At 51.1% G+C, this 21,358-nt stretch overlaps 2 protein-coding genes across 2 annotated transcripts; one reads left to right on the forward strand and one right to left on the reverse strand.

Annotated features, from left to right (window-relative positions):
• The first annotated feature begins 6,860 nt into the window (after positions 1-6,860).
• Positions 6,861-11,077, forward strand: TMEM91 (transmembrane protein 91). The gene is made up of 4 exons (XM_057534178.1): positions 6,861-7,011; positions 7,998-8,236; positions 10,066-10,215; positions 10,752-11,077. The coding sequence occupies exons 1-4, from the start codon at positions 6,999-7,001 to the stop codon at positions 10,908-10,910; spliced, it is 561 nt and encodes a 186-aa protein (XP_057390161.1). The 5' UTR covers positions 6,861-6,998; the 3' UTR covers positions 10,911-11,077.
• A 2,160-nt stretch (positions 11,078-13,237) lies between these two features.
• EXOSC5 (exosome component 5) lies at positions 13,238-21,157 on the reverse strand. The gene is made up of 6 exons (XM_007168018.3): positions 20,942-21,157; positions 17,396-17,509; positions 16,539-16,660; positions 15,450-15,590; positions 14,362-14,451; positions 13,238-13,642 (listed from the first exon to the last, which is right to left on the reverse strand). The coding sequence occupies exons 1-6, from the start codon at positions 21,087-21,089 to the stop codon at positions 13,550-13,552; spliced, it is 708 nt and encodes a 235-aa protein (XP_007168080.1). The 5' UTR covers positions 21,090-21,157; the 3' UTR covers positions 13,238-13,549.
• Between the last annotated feature and the right edge of the window lie 201 nt (positions 21,158-21,358).

Consider the following 21,358-nt stretch of genomic DNA (forward strand, 5'->3'; position numbering starts at 1 on the left):
ATCCTCAACTCCATCACTTACCACATCCAACCAGTCATCAAAGTCCCGTACATGGGACTTCCCTGGCCGTCTAGTGGATAAGACTCCGTGCTTCCACTTCAGCGGGCATGGGTTCGATCCCTGGTTGGGGAACTAAGATCCCGCATACCACGTGGCATGGTCAAAAAACAAACAAAAGTCTCATACAATGCTCCTTCTTAAATATTTTTTTCTTCAGTTGGTTTCTTTCCCACTGGTTGACATTAGTGATTAAGAAAATGCTTCCCAGTTCAGCTACCTGGATTTAAGTCTTAGCTCTGGCTCTTCTGTGTGACCTTTAGCCTCTCTGTACCTTAGTTTCCTCATCTGTAACGTGAGAATGAGTGATGGTACCCACCTTGTTAGATTATTGTCAGGACTTAATGAATGTATGAAGCTGTTTTAAAATATGTCCACAGATTCTTTGACACTCCTTCTTTCACTAGGTGGAGCCTAATTTCCCTCCTCTTTTTATTTATTTATTTATTTTTATTTATTTATTTTATTTATGGCTGTGTTGGGTCTTCGTTTCTGTGCGAGGGCTTTCTCTAGTTGCAGCAAGTGGGGGCCACTCTTCATCGCGGTGCGCGGGCCTCTCACTATCACGGCCTCTCTTGTTGCGGAGCACAGGCTCCAGACGCGCAGGCTCAGTAGTTGTGGCGCACGGGCCTAGTCGCTCCGCGGCACATGGGATCTTCCCAGACCAGGGCTCGAACCCGTGTCCCCTGCATTGGCAGGCAGATTCTCAACCACTGCGCCACCAGGGAAGCCCCCTCCTCTTGCGTATAGGCTGCACTTTGTAACTTGCTTCTAACCAGCAGAATATGGTAGAAGTGTTGCTGTGTGACTTCTTAGACTAAGCCATAAAAGGCATTGAGGCTTCCTCATCCATCTCTCTATTGAATGGCTCACTTTGAGAGAGACCAGCCACCATTTGTGACAGCAGTGAAGCAGCCAGCGGAGAGACCCAAATGGAGAACAACCGAGGCCCCGTGCCAGCAAACCAGCACCATGTGAGTGACCCATCTTGGAAGGACATCTTTCAGCCACATCAAATCTTCCAGTGACTGTTGCACCTGGCCAACATGCTGATTGTAGCTTCATGACACCCTGAGCGAGAACCAGCCAGGTAAGCCATCAACAGATTCCTGACCAACAGAAACTGTCTGATGGTAAATGTTTGTTTATTTATTTATTTATTATTTTTGGCTGTGTCGGGTCTTCGTTGCTGCGCGCGGGCTTTCTCTAGTTGTGGCGAGGGGTGGCTTCTTCTGTTGTGGAGCACGGGCTCTAGGGCGTGCAGGCTTCAGTAGCTGTCGCTCGCGGGCTCTAGAGCACAGGCTCAGTAGTTGTGGCACACAGGCTTCGTCACTCCGCGGCATGTGGGATCTTCCTGGACCAGGGCTCGAAACTGTGTCCCCTGCATTGGCAGGAGGATTCTTAATCACTGCGCCACCAGGGAAGTCCCTGTACTTTTTATTCTTAAAGTTTTTTAAATTGTGATAAAATACACATAACATAAAATTTACCATTTTAACCATCTTTACGTGTACAGTTCAGTGGCATTAAGTACATTCACGTAATTGTGCAACCAATCTCTAGAACTCCTTTCATCTTGCAAAACTGAAACTCTGTACCCATTAAACAAAAACTCCCCATCCCTCCCTTCCTCTAGCCCCTGGAAACCACCTATTTACTTTCTATTTCTATGAATTTGACTACTCTAGGTGCTCCATCTGAGTAGAATCATTATTTGTCCTTTTATTACTGGTTTATTTCATTTAGAATAATTTAGCATAATGTCCTCAAGGATCATCCATGCTGTAGTGCATGTCAGAATTTCCTTTTTTTTTTTTTAATTATATGGCAATTATTTATTTATTTATTTATTTTGAAGTATAATTGACCTACAACACCATGTTAGTTCCAGGTGCACAACATAATGATTCAGTATTTCTATACATTACAAAATGGTCATCAAAGAATTTCCTTCCTTTTTAAGGCTAAATAATATCCCATTTTATATATACACCCCATTTGCTTTATCCATTCATCTGTCGATGTACAGTTGGGTTGCTTCCACCTTTTGGCTATTGTGAATAACGCTGCTATGAACATGGGTGTACACATATCTCTTCGAGACCCTGCTTTCAGGACTTCCCTGGTGGCACAGTGGTTAAGAATCCCCATGCTGGGCTTCCCTCGTGGCGCAGTGGTTGAGAATCTGCCTGCCAATGCAGGGGACACGGGTTCGAGCCCTGGTCTGGGAAGATCCCACATGCCACGGAGCAACTGGGCCCGTGAGCCACAACTACTGAGCCTGCGCGTCTGGAGCCTGTGCTCCGCAACAAGAGAGGCCGCGATAGTGAGAGGCCCGCGCACCGCGATGAAGAGTGGCCCCCGCTCGTTGCAACTAGAGAAAGCCCTCGCACAGAAACGAAGACCCAATACAGCCATAAATAAATAAATAAATAACAAAAGTGATTGTTTAAAAAAAAAGAATCCCCCTGCTAATGCAGGGGACATGGGTTTGATCCCTGGTCTGGGAAGATCCCACATGCCACAGAGTAACTAAGCCCGTGCACCACAACTACTGAGCCTGCATTCTAGAGCCTGCATGCCACAACTACTGAAGCCTGTGCGCCTAGAGCCCATGCTCCGCAACAAGAGAAGCCACCACAGTGAGAAGCACGCACACTGCAATGAAGAGTAGCCCCCCCTCACCACAACTAGAGAAAGCCTACACACAGCAACGAAGACCCAACACAGCCAAAATAAATAAAATAAATAAATTTATTTTTTAAATTTATTTTTTAAAAAAAGACCCTGATTTCAGTTCTTTTGGGTATACACTCAGAAGTGGAATTGCTGAGTCATATGATAATTCTATTTTTAATTTTTTGAGGAAGTGCTGTACTGCTTAACAGAGTGACTGTTCATATTCTTTTACATCTTGCTTTTTTTTTTTTTTTGGCGGCGCTGCGCAGCTTGTGGGATCTTAGTTCCCTGACAGGGATTGAACCCAGGCCCTCGGCAGTGAAAGCGCTGAGTCCTAACCACTGGACCACCAGGGAATTCCCACATCTTGCATTTTTCACTCAGTGATACATCTTGGAAAGTTATCCATATCTTTAGATCTAACTTGCTCTTTTTCAAAAATAAATGTTTTGAAGTGTACAGAAAAGTGCACAAATCATAAGTGAACAGCTGAATTAAATTTCATAAACTGAACACACCTGGTAACCAGAACTCAGCTCATGAAAAGAACATGACCAGTCCCTCTAGGATGCCCTTCATGCCTCTTCCAGGATGCCCCCAAAGGAAACCACTAACTGGACTTCTAACAATATGTATTAATTTTGCCTGTTTTCATACTTTATATAAATGAAATCTCGCAATATGCATTGTTTTGTGTCTGCTGTCTTTTGCTCAGTGTTTCGTTTGTGAAATTCATCCCATGCTATTGCATGTGGCTGTAGCTCTTTCATTCTCATTGCTATATAGTTTCCTCTGTGTGAAGATGCTACACTTTATCCATCTGTTGATGGGAATTTGTTTTTTGGTGGACATATGTTCATATCTGATTGGACTGGAATTGCTGAGTCATAGGATACGTTCAGCTATAGTAGAAACTGCCCAACAGTTTTCCTAGTGGTTGGACCAATTTGGATGCCCACCAGCAGTGTATGAGAGTTTCCCCACTCTATATCCTCACCAACACTTCCTGGTGGTGTCTTCTTTCATTTAGCCATTCTGGTGGGTGTATATTGGTATGGCACTGTGATTCTAATTTGCATTTCCCTGATGATTAGTTGAGTAACTTTTTAAATGTTCATCTCTCCCTTGGATTTCCTCTTTCTGTGAAGTTTTGTTCAATTCTTTTGCTTGCTTTTCTGCATACACACACACACACACACACACACACACATACATATACACACATATGCAAATATATTATATTCGTAAATATAATTCATAATATTATATTAGTAAAATTCTCCTAAGAACAAGGGGATTCTCCTACATAACCATAATACCAATTTCACATTTCCCCAAGTATCAGTTTAAGATTGATAGAAAACTATCACCTAATTTATAGTTTATGTTCAAATTTCTCCCATTGTCCCAATAACATACCTTGTCACCATCTGCTTTCCATCCGGGATCACACTTTGTTTAGTTGTCATGTTTCTTTAGTCACCTTTAATCTAGAACCGGCTGCCAGCTTTTAAATTTTTGTTATTGTTTTGGTTTTCATGACACTGACATTTTTAAAGTGTACAGACCAAGTACTTTATAGAGTGTCCCTCAGTTGGGCTTTGTCCCATGTTTTCTCATGATTCAATTCGGATGATGCATTTTTGGCAGAAAAACATCACAGAAATGATGTTGTGTCCTTTTCAGTGCATATCAGGAGGCACACGATGTTCATTTGTCCCGATACTGGTGATGTTAACTTCTATCACCTGGTTTTAGGTGGTGTCTGCTGGTGTTGTCCATTAATACTATTTTTTTTCCCTTTGTAATTAATAAGTAATCTGTGGGAGGATACTTTGAGACTAAATAAATATCCTGTTCCTCATCAAACTTTCACTCAATGGTTTAGGCTTCTGTTGATGATCCTGGTTGGAATTTTGTGTTTAATATTCCAGGACCATCACAAACCCCAAGAGGCCTGGGCCTCCAGTGACATCCTGGAAGGGGTGGGGAGACTGTACGAGGCTGATGGTGGCCAGAGAGATCTACTGGAAATGAATAAATCTCTAAGGTGGCCTAGGGGGGGTCGAAGGGACCCATACTGCTCAGGGATTTGGTAAAAAACTGAGGCTGGGGCTTCCCTGGTGGCGCGGTGGTTGAGAATCTGCCTGCCAATGCAGGGGACATGGGTTCGAGCCCTGGTCTGGGAAGATCCCACATGCCACGGAGCAACTGGGCCCGTGAGCCACAATTACTGAGCCTGCGCGTCTGGAGCCTGTGCTCCGCAACAAGAGAGGCCGCGATAGTGAGAGGCCCGCGCACCGTGATGAAGAGTGGCCCCCGCTTGCCACAACTAGAGAAAGCCCTCGCACAGAAACGAAGACCCAACACAGCCATAGATAAATACATTAATTAATTAATTAAAAACAAACAAACAAACAAAAAAAAACACTTAATGTAGAATAAGTTTAAAAACAAAAAACAAAAAACTGAGGTTGCTGAGAATTCATGCCCTCAGCCCACAAATATGTATCAAAGTCCTGTTTGGGGTCAGGCACTGTTCTAGGCCCTGAGGCACAGCAGTAAACAAAAGAGATCAAATCCCAGCCAAGCTGGAGCTGGCACTGGTGGGAGGATTCAAGCCAGCAGAAATATGTAATATGTTTCATAGTGATAAGAGCAAGGTTAAGAAGATACAGAGTAACAAGGGTGTCTCTCCCCATAAAACAGTTCTGCCCCTTCTCCTTCTCATTTATGCTCCTGTGGGTCTCCCTGCCTGTTGTCTGCCAGAAACTCTGGCTGAGCCAACGTCACTTCCAGACACCGTCTGTTCTCCCCAGGAGTGGGGCCTGTACCAGCTCCAGCGTCTGGACTCTTGGCACGGAGCCCCAGAGCCCTGGAGCGAGGGAATGCTGGCCTGCCCCACATCAGGAAGGGAATCCTCCAGTTTGGCTGTCTGGGACTGGTGAGATGGAGGGCTTCCGAGAAAGAGAAGCCAGTGCAAGCTGGGTGGCCTCCCTGAAGGAGGTGGAGGACTGCTGGGTGAGAAGAGTCCCTTAATTAGACTGATGAAGACGGATGTAAATAATTATATTCCTAAACACCATCAAACACGTTCAGAGTGCCTAGTTTGGGGCAAATGTTGGACATTTGTTATGGCACCTAATCTAAGTGCTTTATATATGTTATCACATCTAAGAGGCAGGGGGTATTTACCCTATTTCACAGATGAAGAAATTGGGGTTCAGAGAGGTGATGCCATTATCCAGAGGTCACACAGCGAGTGCTTTGAAGAGCCTGGAAAGGAACTCAGGTCTGTGTGGGTCCAAACACTAACTCATAACCACCACCTGTACCACCTGCTAAGCAGCTCGCCATCCCTGGCCCACTCCCAGCACCGCCCCTTTCCCTGGAAGCCCCCGCCGCATCTTCTGCCTCTGCTTTCTCCCCTCCACTTGGGCCGGCAAGAAATACAGCCCTGGGTTACAATCTGCGGGTCGGTCCTAGTACCAGTTGTTTACCTTGGCCAAGTGAGCACACATCTCTGAGCCTCAGTTTCCTTAACTGCCTAACAGGGATAGAAATAGAGCTACTGAGAGGAATCCGTGCGTTGATGAACGTAGGGTATCTAACCCCCGCGCCGGGCGTAGTCTGCACTCAGTGACCCGGCGGCACGCTTTTAGGCAAGTTCTAACTCTCTGTGCCCGTTTCCTCCTGGGCACGACAGGACAATCAATGCTCGTGCCTCTTAGGTCGTTCTCGGGAATAAACGTGTACGTGTATATGTAAAGCACTAAGAACCGTGCCCACAGTTAGCCGGGGTTGCTGTTTTTACTGTTGGGGAGGGAGGAGGGCAGGGGGTGGAAGCAGGGACAAGCCAGGAAGGCTCTGGAGAATCGGGACGCCCCGTCCTCCGTCCTGCAGCGTTTGGGTCTGGCTTCGGGATGTCAGGGCCCGCTGACCTCGGAGACCTCCGCCTGCTCCTCCGCACCCGGGGTGGCAAGGGCCAGCGCCGGGCGCTGACGTCGGCCTTCAAGGCCCCATCCTCCCCCCGCCCCCCTCCCCGCGGCCTCCTCTGGGGGCGGAGCCCGGGAGCCCACCGCCCCGCCCCCACCCCCGCCCTCGCCGCGGGCCCGGGGCGCTGAGAGGGGCGCGCAGCGGAGCTCTCAGACCCCGCGCCCCCAGGCCCAGACCCCTAGGAGCGCGGGGCTCACTGAGTTCCCCCACCTGAGCGGCAGGATCGGGGAGGGTGTCGGTGCGGAGAGCCCAGGAGGTCCCGGCCTATGGCCGTGGGCGGTGAGTGAGGGGCGCAGTTCGGGGGGCACCGCTCTTCTCCCGGGTCCTGGCGCTGGGGACAGGGAGGCAAAAACCTTGGCCAGGAAATCGGCTCAAGCCAGGTTTGGACTGAGGGCGGGAGACTTGGGGACCCCCGCAGGGGGATTGTGAGGGCGAGAAGAATAGTCTCCGTGGTTGAGTTGTGTGGTGGGTTGGTGGTGTTATGGGGGAAGTGTGCAAAGGTGGATTCTGGTAAAACAGGAGGTGTCAGCGGAGCGGGTGGGTGTGGGCCATCGATGTTGGTGGAGAAAGAGAGGGGTGTGTGGCCGCGGGTCTTTGGGCAGATGTGCAAGGGAAGTGATGGGGACAGGGGAGAGTGTCCAGCCTGCATGTGTGGGAAGCCTGTGCATATATGTGCATCTGGGGAGAATCTGATGCTGGGGGGATTAGGATGAATGTGCAAGGAGTTATTTGGGGTGAGTGTGTAAGACCGTTGGGAGGTGTTGTTTGGGGCAAGTATGCAAACAGTCCCTTGGGATGTGAATGTGCACAGGTGGAGGTGGGGATTGGGCTTGCCTGGATGGGTATGTGTGGCAGGGGACTTGGGTATTGAGAGTGCACAGGCTTGGGGGCACAGGCGGTGTGTGAACTAAGCATCATTGGGGATGGGTGTGGGTGAGAGGGATGAGAGTGTCAACCCAGGATGGGTATGTAGTTCATGGGCCAAGTAAGTGTGTAAGGCATGGTTTGGAATAAATGTGCAACAGGTGTGTGGTTTTTGCCTGAGGAGAGAGAAGCCTGGAACTGAATGTCCAGAGTCCTGAGTTCTCTTCACAACTTGGACCAACCTCTGTTACTCTCTGGGCCTCGGTTTTACTATCTGTAAAATGGGTCTGAGGATGGTTCAGCTACCTAGTCTCTGCCTGGAGTCTCTTCAAAGCCAGGAGTCAGGGGAAGGATAAAAGTGAGACTTTTACAACTTGTCTTTTTCTTTCCCCTACCCCCAGGAAGCCCCTCTGGGAGCCCCTCCCCAGCCATGGACAAGCCCAGTCTTCCAGAGCTCCAACAGCCTCTGCTGGTGGGTGTAGGCGGTGAGCCCCCTGTCCAGAAGCCTGGCGAGCCTGAGCCAGGGCCTCCCTTTCGAGAGACAGCCTTTGCAGAATCACTGAGGGGTTGGCAGTTCCTGCCACCATCTCTTCCTTCTGTGAGTGCTGTACTGGGGGAGCCAGGGCTCCCCGACCTTGAGGTAGGAGCAGGACCACTAAGGTAGGCTCCTTAGTGGGAGCTGGGGGAGGGGGCTGGAGGTGAATTCAGCTGTGGCCATATCCGGCAGGCTGCTGGCCAACTCCAGCTGCCAGCTGCTGGCCTGGAGTCTCGCTTCACAACTGCGTGTGGCCTTCCTGGGTTTCCAGGTGTGGTTTTTCCTGTTCTCCATCCCACCTGGCTTCTTTACCTTTTTCTCTCCAGATTCATCTCTCATCTTTGTTCCCTTTGGCTCTGTTTGTCTTCCCTCTGATTTCTGACACCCCTGTTCTCTATCAGTCTATCTCTTTCCAAAGCTGATGCATCTCTGTGCCTCTGTTCTCTCTCTTTTTTCCAATTAATGTCATTTTTTATAATTTCTTATTCCTTGTGCATATTGTCAAGCATGTCTTTTACTTGCTAAACATGGTTTTCCAGTTGCTATTGCCATATAAGAAATCACCCCCAAAGCTTAGTAGCTTAAAACAACAACAATCATTATCATGGCTCATGGTTTCCATGGGTTGGGAACTTGGGAAGGACTTGGGTGGTTCTGCCTCAGGGTCTTTCGTGAGGTTGCGGTCAGCCAGTGGCTAGATGTGGAACAGTCAGGGTCTGAAGCAGCTGGGGTCTGGTTGACTCTCTCTCTCTTAATGTAGTCTCAGGGCTTCTGCAGGAGTCTCCCCATGTGCGCTGGTTTGGGCTTACAGCGTGAAGCCAGACTCCTTATGTGCCTCCAACCTCCAGCAGGAGTGTTTCAGCAAAGCAGAAGCTGCCTCACCTTTTCTTTTTTTTTTTCTTTTTTAAAATTTTTTTTTTCACCTTTCCTGACTTTTGCTTACAAGTCGTGTTGCATTACATCCACCACATTCTATCAACTACAAATGAATCATAGCCTGCCCAGACTCAAGGAAAGTGGACATAGACCTCACCCCTGATGAGAAGATTATCAGTCAGATGGGTGTGGCCATTTTTGGAAACACAGTCTGCCACACTGTGGCAGTAAGCTTTGCTTTGACATGGTTTGTGTCAAATAATCCCATTATTTGAAGACTTTGAGGGCCTTATTATTTCTGCTAGTTCTCCTCCATGGTTCCTGTGTGCCTGGTTATCTTTGACTGAATGCTGGTCATTGTATTTGAAAAATTGTTTTGAGGCCTAGAACAAAAGTACCTTCCTCAGGAGAGGATTTGGTTTGCTTTTGTCAGCTGTCTGGGGGTACTACCAGTTAAAGATCATTTTTAATCTAGTTCAAGGTCTGAATGAAAGGTTAATTTTTCATTCAGGGATTGGTAAATGCCTGCAGGGCAGAAGGGGCCTTCTCTGTTCATTTGACCTCTCTGTTAAATTAACCTTGATTTTCACTTCAGTTTTGGCTTTACAGTAACTCCTTAGTCTTGTGAGCTATTTGATGCAAGATTAAAAAATACATATTTGTTAACCTAGAACCTGTAGTTTCAGCAGGCAGGTTTGTCCTAGTAATTTAGGCCACCAGAGCTGGCTCCCCAAATCGCCACCTTTTTGCAGGGTCCAGTCCCCATTGGTTTCTGTCTCCACTTCAGCGGTTTTTAACTCAGGGCTTATAAGCAGCTGTAGTATCCATGCGTGGACCTGTGAACTCCTTGAAATTGAACTCAAAGCTTTTGAGTGTGGGTGAGGCTTTTCTCTGGAGACAGGGTCCAGAGCTTCCCGTCAGAGGGATCCAGGATGTGGGCAAGTCAAGAGCCTACCTCTTGGAACATTTTTCTCTGTGTCTTTGGGGGCATGGGGAGTGGAGCAGTGGGGCAAGGAAGATGGGTGGAGATGACCACTTAGGCTGTCTCCTGCCCATAGGATGTGTCATCCAGTGACAGTGACTCGGACTGGGATGGGGGCGGCCTTCTCTCCCCACTCCTACCCCACGACCACCTCGGCTTGGCTGTCTTCTCTATGCTGTGCTGTTTCTGGCCCGTGGGCATTGCCGCCTTCTGCCTGGCCCAGAAGGTCAGTCTGTGGGTGGAGCTGGGAGGGGGTTGGATATAGAAGAGAAAAATGCATTCAAAAGAAAAGAAAAAAAGAGGCATGCTTGGGGGGAAAAAAAAGTGATGGAGAAAAGGATTTACATAGAAACATTCAGGGGTAAAATGAGGCATTTTTCACAGAGGGCAGCCCAGAGTGGTGGTTAAGAACCTGAGCTCCAATCCTAGGCCTGCCACCCTCTGGTAAGGTTGCGGGCAAGCCGGTTAAACTCCCGGTGCCTCATTTTCCTCATCTGTAAAATGGGAATGAATAATTCCTGCCTCAGGGTCATTGTGAGGCTCAGCAAGTTAGAACTGTGGCATATAGTAATATATATATATATTTTTATTAGTCACCCAGTATCCCCAGTGCCCAACTGTGCCTGACCCACAGTAGCTACTTCCTATGTTTCTGGAACATATGAATGAATACATGGGTGTGTTGGGTGGGGGAGGGGTCAGGCTGCGGTTAGCAGGGTGGGATGAGGGGATACCTGAGTCACCGCTGCACCACCTCCACAGACCAACAAGGCTTGGGCCGAGGGGGACGTCCAGGGGGCAGGGGCCGCCTCCCGCCGCGCTTTCCTGCTGGGGGTCCTGGCCGTCGGGCTGGGCGTGTGCATGTACCTGGCAGCCCTGGTGACCCTGGCCGCCTACCTCGCCTCCCGGGACCCGCCCTAGTTGCCCCTGCGGTCCCCACTGTGAACCCAGAGGCCGGCCGCCCAGCGCGTCCGCGGTCGGAGTGGAGAATCCAGGTGGATGAGGCGGCGGCGGCAGCATCCAGAAACGGGGAGTGAGTCGGTACTCCGCCCCCGACCCCACTTCCTGGAGGCCGCAAAGAGCGATTAAACACCAGACACTCCTGCCGCCAAACCTGTGTCTGTCTGTGTGTGTGGGAAGGCGGAAGGGACGGGCCAGAGTGACAGGCTGCCCGCCGGGGTGCTCCCGGACACCTCAGAGCCAGAGAAGAGGGAATCCGAGGAAGCTCGGAGGGCTTCCAAGTTGCAGAATATTCTCTTCACAACGTGGGTGATAGGTAGAGAATTAGAGAAAGCCAGGTTCCAAGGCCTTCCTCCTCCAAGTTCACTGTGTAACCTCTGCCCACGTACCTTCTGAGCCTCACTTTTCCTCATCTGCAAAATGGGACTAATTTCTCCCACACCTGGAGCAGTAAACAGCAGCCTCCCCCGGAGCTCCTTCGACAGCAAGTGGCAGAAATCCAACTCAGACTGCCTTACACAATAAAGGGGAAGAAAGCTGAGGGAGAACTGGGTTGAGGGCCTCAGATAAAATAGTCTGCTCTCCCCATCTCTTGGCTTCACTGCACAGGCTCCGCCTCGTGGGGGAGGAGAATGGAGCAGGCAGCTCTGGTACCCCAAAGGTCCTCTTCCCCAGGCACCCTCTCAGTGGCCCACCTGGGCTAGAAGGCAGCCCCATCACATAGCCTGAGATTGGGAGGGATGGGACCTTCAGGCCTCAAAGTGCTGGCACTCTGGCAGGCCAAACAGCCCTGTTCTGAGCTTATCAGAGGTACATTAAATGGAGCCTGATATTACCAAGTAATAAAGTGAGAGTGGTTTAGTTTTTTCATTCCACTTAATGCCATTTAATCTTGCTAGAAGAAAACACTATTCCCTGTTTGTGCTCTCCTGTGCGTCTTCACGGGTGTAATTTCAAGCTAAAGATATTTATGCATTTCCTTCTTGTTTACTGGGGATGAAAATGACACCTGCTCAAAGGAGCAATTGTGGGCACCGTGTGGGCCAGTTTAAGCATGTGAAGTGTGCAGCAGAGGGCCCCAGACGTGTCATTTTCACCATAAACCCCTAAACATAAGTGGCAGACAGGATCTGGCAGCCATGTGGCCCACCTGTGGGAACGTTATTCCTTGCTGGATGCTAGCGGGATCCTGGCTCCTGCCCCCTGAATGTGAGGGTGGGGATCAGTCAAATCAGAACTGAAAATACACCCATTTCCAAAAGCCCCTTAGGGGGTTGCTATCACCCCTGACAGAGAACCAACAGGCCTCGGACACTTCCTTTCACAGACAGGGACCCGAGGTCCAGAATGCGCTGGCACCTCCGGTGTTTGTCTGCATAGTGAGGGCTCTGGGTCTGGACTTTTTTTTTTGGCCTCACCAAGTGGCACGCGGGATCCCCAACTAGGGATTGAAGCCGTGCCCCCTGTAGTGGACGCATGGAGTCTTAACTGCTGGACAGCCAGGGAAGTCCCTGGGTCTGGAGTCTTGAGTGGGACCCGTGCTCCACCACTTAACTAGCTGGTGACCTCTGGTGGTTAACTGGCTCCTGAGCTTGTTCCCTTACCTTATTCTTTCTTGAATTTTATTTTTTTGGCTGCGTTGGGTCTTCGTTACTGCACGCAGGCTCTCTCTAGTTGCGGCGAGCGGGGGCTACTCTTGTTGTGGAGCACGGGCTCTAGGCGCGTGGGCTCAGCAGCTGTGGCACGTGGGCTCAGTAGTTGTGGCTTGAGGGCTCTAGAGCACAGGCTCAGTAGTTGTGGCGCATGGGCTTAAGTGCTCCTTGGCATGTGGGATCTTCCCGGACCAGGGCTCGAACCCGTGTCCCCTGCACTGGCAGGCGGATTCGTAACCACTGTGCCACCAGGGAAGTCCCTTGTTTCCTTACCTTAAAACAGAGACTGTGACAACAGCCACACCTCACAGGGTTGTCGGGTGGGTAAAAGCAGCATTCAGAGCCAGATTCCCCTCCGAGGCCCACAAAGCCCACTGCCTCCCCGACCATCTCCTTACTCTCCCCTTAGTCACTCTGCTCCAGCCACACTGGCCACCTTGCTGGTCCTTGAACCTCTGCCAGGGGGTCCTCCCCCCACATGTCCATGAGTCCCTGAGTTCGTCCCTGGCCTCCTCCTGGGCTTCCCTCAGACATTCCCCTCTCCACAGAGGTGTCCCCGACTGATGTATTAAATCTGCCCTCTCCCCGACTCACCTAAACCCGTCTTCCCTGTTTGTTTTTAAATAGCATCCACCATCCAAAAAACACCAATTTTATTTGCCCATCACTTCACTGCTCCTCGAACCCGGGACGTGGGCCTCATTCACTTCTGAGGCCTCAGCACCCAGCAGGGCCTGCACACTCTAACAGCAGTCCCACTTCACCGGGCTGTTAAAATGAGTAGATTCAGTCAATAAATGTACCATCCTACTAGAGTTTTCCTGGGGTGGGGTGGGGTCTGTGCCCCCCGGGCCCAGGGGCTGGCTATAGCCACTTTCTCAGCAGGGCTGGGCTACCAGTTTATCTGACGCTGGAGGTGGTGGGAGGGGCAGCTTGCCCCGGCGTGCCTCAGCTCTTGGAGTAACGCCTCTGCAGAGATTCCCGGTAGAAGCGGAAGACGTGCTGGGAAGCAGCCTGGGCTGCGGCCAGGCACTGCTGGAGCTGGGAAGGGAGAGGGGCTCAGTGCTGCGGGCCCAGGCCTGCACCCACACGGCCTGACGGGCCCCACCTCCCTGTTCACCGGGAGCCCCGCCCCCCAAGGGGAGGCAGGTGGAGTGGGGATTACTCCCTGTGCATTTCCTTCTTCCCCACTTCATGGGCTCCTTCAAGGGGAAGGCCTCAGGGGTCAGGTTCCAGCAGCTCCAGGCCCTCAGACCAATGGCATCAGGCATCCTGACTCCTCGACGTGACCCCAACCTTGTTGAGCTCCGGGGCTAGATTGGAATTTTAGAGCCACAGGCCCTGTGACTCCAAATAGTATTAAAAGCCATGGAACCTGAGACCCCAAATCTTTACTGCCATGTATACCTGGATTCACAGGAGGGCCAGGTGGGAAATATTCTTGGAGACCATTTGGCCCAACAGGTGCCAAGCTCTGTTTTTCAGACACCCCGAGTTCTGGGGTACACAGATCTGAGCTGGAAGCTGGGAGGCCTCCAGGTGCCCCCATCTCTTGATTTCAACCTGTGCCCCTCTTCTCATAAATTGGTCTTCCCTTTAAAATTCCCACAAAGGTTTCTATGGCTACAAAGTTTGAAAACTCCTATTTACAGAAGGGATGCAAGGACGGGGCCCTCCTTAAGCTTCTTAGGACTGGGACAGGACCTCGTGTCAGGTGGGTGGGAAGAATCTGGCATTCACCCCCAATTGCACACTGGTACCTCAGCATCAGAGTAGAGCCCCTTGGTGGTGGACATCAGCAGCTTCCGTTCCACGCTGTCAAGTGCAAAGGTCAGGACTGCCCGAGCCTCCTAGGGATGAGGGGTACAAGGTGGGGGACCTGGAACTCTCTCCTCAGACACAATCTCAGCTGGTCCCAAAGAGGGGGCTTGCTTTTCACTCACGTTTATCAAGTGTATTTATTTATTTATTTTTTTTGGGTCTACATACCACCTCTTCCTGCTTCCTTGAGTAATCGCTCCCCATGCCACATTCCACCACATGGTCCTGACACGGGGCTTCAGAGCACAGCATCCTGCGCCACAGGGGCGGCAGCACCAGTGCCGGTCACTCCCCGGTGCCTCCCATCTCCCTGCAGTGCTCTGTACCCCTGGGGCTGGAAGCCAGCAAACTGTATTACCCAGATTCCCCTGCCAGTTAGGTTCTACCAGGAATCTGGTGGGAGACCGGGAGGGAGGAGAGAGCATCCTGGTCCTCATTGCAGCAGGAGTTTGGGGCCTATCACCTGCCACAGGAGGCATGGAGATGGGGTGGGTTCTGGACTTCAGCAGCCAGGGCAAAGCCAGACCGTCTCTGTGCATCTAGATCTGACTGCACCAGTGTCTCCACCAGTACCGAGCAGGAGCTGGCTTCCGGCTTCTAATCTCTGGGTGTCCTCTCTTCTTCCCTTTTGCTCCTTCAGCTCTTCCAATATGGTTATAACCAGTTCCCTGCACTAAATTCTGTCTGAAATCCCCCAAGGGGCTTCTGCTTTCCTGACTGGATGTGACTGTACAGTCCTTGGCAGATAACTGGGAATAACCAGAACCCTAGCACACTGTGACCCTGAGCCAGTGAAGAAAAAACTCTTTCCTCCTTTGCTTTTATTTTTGAACCTCTTAAAATCAATTCCCTTTTTGCTTCAGCAGGTTAGAGCTGGGTTTCTAGCACTTGCCCAGATGGAACAGGGCAGAGCTTGCCAGCTGAGACTGAGGTGGTACAAGCCAACTGTTTTGGAGAAGTGAGGCCTAGAGGAGGAGAGGAAGAGTGTCTGCCCAGGGCCTTTTACCACCCTGCCCTTCATACCTACCTTTTCTTGCTTGGCTGTGGGGTCCAGCAGGAGGGTCCCATCAGAGTCCAGAGCACAGGTGACCCCACAGAAGAGGGCCCGCATGGGCACACCTGCGTCCACCAGTGCCATGCAGGCGGCATTCAGGCAACAGGCCAGGAGCTGAGTGCCACAGGCAGTGGTTAAGAGTTTCTTTTTTTTCTTCCTTTTTTTTGGCCGCGCTGTGAAGCTTGTGGGATCTTAGTTCCCCAACCAGGGATTGAACCCAGGCCCTCAGCAGTGAGAGAGCAGAGTCTTAACCACTGGACCGCCAGGGAATTCCCAGGTTAAGAGTTTCTACTGGAGGGCTGGTCAGCAGAACATATCCATGCCTCCATTCACCCTGCCAGTGCCTGTAGCAGAATTTGCCACCTCTAAGCTGTGTGACCTTGAGCAAGTTACGTATTCCCTCTGAGCCTCAAGCAGGGATCATAATGATATTCAACAGATACGCACCTTCAGGGAAACGGAGGGCAGAAGCCTTCCAAGATCACACAAGTAGGCAGTGGCAGAGCCAGGCCTGGAGCTGGGGTATCTAGAGCATGCAGTGCTACCAGGCGATAGACAGGCAGGGTGACAGAGGGAGGGGTCGGTGTCCCCAGGGAGCCCACAGTCCAGGGGAGAGGTGTGGCCCTGGCACAGTGCAAGGTGAGCACAGGCCTGAGTCAGACAGCTGGCCCCACCTCAGTTTCCTCAAGTCTTTCCTCCCCAGGGCCCAGCTTCACAATCAGTCAGTCCCACCTCTGCCACTGACCCTCCATTGCCTCCCCTCTGTGAAATGGGTTCGCAGTAGTCCTCCTTTTCCCTCATCTGTGAAGTGTCTGCCCAACGCAGGGCCATGCACCTGCAAAGCCGTCTAGAAATGCCCGTTTCTGGTCCTTGGCCTCTACCTTTCGCACCCAAACCACAGCGATCTTTCAAGGCTGAGCTGCTGAACCTAAGGTTCTACCTGCTCAGGGCTCCCCCGGTGTTGAGCCTCAAATCCAAGCTCTGGGTCAGAGTTGAGGTCACTGGCACGGGCTTTGGATTCTGGAGGACTTCCTGGAGGAGGTGGCCTGGGGGAAAGGATACAGAGCCAGCATCGCTGACGACCTGCAGCACCACGGTTATGGAGGTGCGGGGGTGCAGAGCTCCCAGCACCACCGCTTCACACGTGTTTCTGATCAGCCGCTCCCGGCTCTTCTCCGCTACGCCTGGGGAAATCAGGGGTGGGGTGGGGTTGTCAGGCTCTTCCCTTCCACCTGGCTCACCTTCCTCCATATGACCCACCCAAACCCTCTGGAAAAGGGCCTGCAGTCCCAGTCCGGGTTACTGGAAGACCCTGAATGGATGACAGAGGAGTCCCAGTGGGAAGGAGGCAGGGCCTGACTGCCACCCACCCGACCCCTGCCACTTCCAGCACCCACCAAAGGGAGCCTCCCGGGGAGGAGAACCTCTGAGTTCCCGTGTCCAGTGCTGCTGTCCACCCCCATCCCAGTGGGCCCAGCCCTGGGGAGTGAGGGGGACAGAGTAAAAGAGTGGAAAAACAGGTTAATGGAAAGGAGGAGAGATGGAGCCAGGAAAGAGGAGGGGAAAGTGAAGATGGAGAGAGACAGGGAGAAAGAGAGAGAAGTGACAGAAACAGACTCAGAAGCAGAGAGTTGGAGAAAGAGACAGAAATAGCTGAGGGCAGGGGACCTCCCTGGTGGTCCAGTGGGTAAGATTCCACACACCCAATGCAGGGGGCCCAGGTTCGATCCCTGGTCGGGGAACTAGTTCCCGCATGCACGCTGCAACTAAGAGCCCGTATGCCGCAGCTAAGACCCAGCACAGCCAAAATAAATAAAGAAAGAAAAGAAAGAAATAGCTGAGGGGTGATGAGAGGAGGGAGGGGAGAGTGGAGACCAGGAAAAGCAGTGAGGGAGACACCGGGCGAGAGGCCCAATTACCAGGCAGACCGATCTTCGGCCTCAGGGTCACCTCCAGTGTGGCCTTGTTGAAGATCTCTTTGCTGACTTTCACCTCTGCTGGCCCGTACACGCCTGCCAGGACAGAGGTATCCCCTGGGGAGACAGCACGGGAGGCCTCACCCAAATCTTCCCTGCCTCTGGGGCCCAACACCTGGCACTTAACATTGTGGGCCCTGAGCCAGGTGGCCAGGGTTGCCCACATCACCCTCACTGTGGCCCACCAGTTGTTGGTAGTGATTCTTTGAGCACTTGATTCATTTCTCTGCCTCCACTTCCTCATCTGTAAAATGGGGACAACTACAGTACCTCCCTCACAGCTCTGAGGATTACATGAGATAAAAAGAAAACCACTTAGGACTCTGCCTGTAAGGGCTGAGTGCCCAAAAGACTTTAGCTATTATTATAAACTTTAATGGGAAGTTCTTCCTGAGAGCTAAACTTTCTCCCTCTTACTGCTGCTGGTCCCAACTTCTCCATCCAAAGCTTCCCTTAGCCCAGCTCTCTTCCCTCAGGCTCACGTCCCCAAACTCTGCAGCAGTCAGGACATCTGAGAAAGAGATAAATATCCGGGGGTGGGTCCTGACACCTGCTAATTTCCTCCTGGCTCTGTAACCTCAGCTGATTTTGCTCCCTTCTCTGGGCCTTAGTTCCACCATCTGCAGAATGAGGAGACTGGACCTCAACAGCAGCTTGCAAACTTTTCTGACCCTAACTCCCAATAAGAAATAGAGCAGGACCTAAAACTCACCCAAATCTGTGTGCATGTAAATGGAACAAAAGCCTCAAAAACAACTCTTACCGTTATTGCTTTGATATACTCTGATATCTTCTACTTTATTCCAGTTAAAAACAACCACTAATGAATGACGCAGTGGTTCTCAACCCTGGCTGCACAATGGGCTCACTGCGTAGCTTTAAAAGATAGTGATGCCCAGGTGCTCCCCCAGAGAGCCTAATTCCATTGCTGGGGGTTGGGGCTCAGGCACCAGCAGCCTCAGAGCTCCACAGGCCATTCTACTGTGTAGCTGGGCCTGCAACCTGCAGTGGGAAGAAACGGAGCTTCAGCAAAGCTTCCAAACACTGGGCTGCAATCAGAATCACCACAGCAATTAATTCAAAAATGTAGAGGGCCAGCCTCAGTTGGAGCGGGTAGGTTCTGAGGCTTTGCATTCTTAACCTCATCAGAGATTCTGAGGCCACAAGCATGTGGGACACACTTTTGAAGGTCTGCAAAGGACCCTGCTCCAGGGTTCTGGGCTTTGGGGTTTTAGAACACAAAAGGGGCTCAGTATTTCTTAAGCTCTAAGAAACTCCAGGCACCTGCATTTAGCCAGAGAGCTAAGCCTTGGGGAAGTCCCGGGTAGAGGCCTTTTTTTCCCTGGAGTTGGGGAGGAGGAGCTGCCACACAAGGGAGGGGATTCTCTTGGCTCCAGGAGAATGTACCCGAAGGGGGAAATTATCCAAGTAGAACTAGATCCACACTGGGGCCTTCCTTCCTGTTACTCCAGATGAGCTGTCTGTGGTTCACGTGAGCACAAGAGTCCCTCCCCTCTGGACCCCACACCCATCTAACCCCTGCCCCGTTTATCTGATCCTCTTACAGCAAAGCTCCTATAGAGCTGTCTCCACTCACTGACTCTTTCTTTTCCTCCTTGATCCCATCCCTCCACCAGAACAGCTCTTGACTGCGCCACCAATGACATACGTCCAAGTTGTCAACCCACAGGTCTAGCCCATCCTCACGTGATGCAGCCTCTGCAGGAGGACCAATGCAGCTGGTTGGCCCTTACAGTTCAAACAAGTTCTTCTCTGGGCTCCAGGTCACCGCCCTCTCTTGGTTTTCCTCCTACCTTACTAGCTGCTCCTTCTCAGTGTCTCTTCCTAGCTCTGCACAAGCTAGAAGACCCAGGGCTTAGTCCTGGGACCGCCTCTCTTCTCCATCTATACTAATTTTCTTGGAGATCCCATCCAATCGGTAGCTTGAAATACCATTTGCCAATCGGTAGCTTGCAATACCATTTATAGCCGAAGGATTCCAAATTCCAGACTTGTATGTCCTACTGCCCACTCCACATTGCCACAGGGATGTCTACTAGGCATTGTAAATTTAATGTTCCAAACTGAACCCATCTTCTCCCAGCACAGCTAATCTGGGAAAAAAACTTTCGCGTTATCCCTCTTTTTTTCATATTCCCAAACCAAACCATCTGCAAAATCTGTCGGTTTTACCTTCAGAATCTCACCACCTGCACTGCTTCCACTCTGGTCTGAGCCACCCTCGCCTCCCCCTTTCCCCCTCTAACCTCAACAGTGCAGCCAGACAGATTCTGTTAATATATATTCAGATCATGTCACACGACTCCATTCTCAATCACTAGGCCTTATATGACGGGCAGGCCTCCTTACCTCCCTCCCGCCTCCTGTCTCTGGAGCAGACACACTTGTCCCCTTGACTATTCCTCACCAGGCAAGTTTTGGCCTCAGGGCCTTTACCCCTGTGGTTCCCAATGCTTGGTAAGCTTTCCTCTTGATCTCTTTAGGGTTTGCTCCCTTACCTTTAGGTTTTTATTCAAAAGGTACCATCGCAGTGAGGCCTTTCCTTACCGTCCTAATTAAGACTGCAGCCCTCTCCGGCACACCCTAGTCCTCTTCCCTACTGTATTTTCCTCCACAGCATTTTACTATATATTTTACTTAGTTATCTTTTGTCTGTCTCTTTGACTAGAATGTCAACTCCATTAGGGCAGGGATTTAAAAAAATGTTTTATCCATGTATTCTCAGTGCTGGCAAAAATACATGTGTTCAATGAAGGAATGAATGAAAGCAGGTTCTGTACCTGGGTCTGAAGTAATGCCCTAAGGCAGGGCCTGAAGCATTTATGGGGGTGATCTTTAGGCCTGTCTCCAGAGGAATATTTCCCGGGGTCAGAGAGGTGAGTCTAGTCTGAGAATTATTTAACTAGGGGAAGGGGATATTTACCTAATAGGTAAGACCTGCCCCAATCTTAGGGATATAGGAAGAGTTGTGTATCCCAGTCAAAGGGATATTTACCCAATGGGTGGGGGTGGAGCTGGGGACATCACCCTCAATCTGATAAGTATCTACTTCGGTAGAAGATCTGCCACGGGTCCAGGGAGTAATTAAACCGCCAGTGGTGATTTGCCAGTCTACCGGGTATTTATGCGAACAAAGGGGTTTGCCTCACCCTCGGATGTATGGACGCAGGATGCGTGTGTGGGAGGCGGGGGAGGAACCTAGTCAAGGGAGACACCCGGGTAAGGAGATTTCCCCTATTCTGGAGTATTCGTTCTTAAGAGGAGATCTGCCCCTCTCTCATTCTGAGTACTTACCAAAGTGGAAATATCTTCTCCCGGCTAGTCTGGAGGGAGAGATATGTATCTACTGACGTATGCAGTAGTATCCACCCCGGCAAGAACTGCACCAGTCCAGGAGGAATATTTACCAGCTAGCACAGTACACTGTAAGCGCGCCCTAAAACGAATACGACCTGGGTGAGTTCCTACCTTGCAGGAAAGAGGCAGAGCCATCGGGCCGGGACAACAAATTCTGTTCGCAGGCAAAGTGCCGGAGGCTACAACTGGGGCCCCGAGGGCCAGACTCTATTCCAGACTCAGCGCGGATCTTTGTCTCAGTCTGCATCGTCCCCTCCATCGCCCCGGAGCCCACGTGCAGCCGGGATTGTCGCTTCCGCCCAGAAGCGCCCGCTTGCGTACAGACTGCGTACCTAGTGCGCACGCGCCGACCCGGGGTGGGGGGTGGGGTCTCCAGGATCGGCGCCTGCACGTGGCTCCGCGTTTACTAACAATTTGGTCCCTCCCACTCCCGCCTCGAAAGTCCAGGAAAGCCATTGGACAGAAGAGAAGAGAGGGAAGGCCTTGACATGTCCTACCCGAGGTCCCCGGGCCCTGAAACCCTGAGGC

Source organism: Balaenoptera acutorostrata, chromosome 19, assembly GCF_949987535.1.
Source record: "Balaenoptera acutorostrata chromosome 19, mBalAcu1.1, whole genome shotgun sequence".
Lineage (NCBI taxonomy): Eukaryota > Metazoa > Chordata > Mammalia > Artiodactyla > Balaenopteridae > Balaenoptera > Balaenoptera acutorostrata.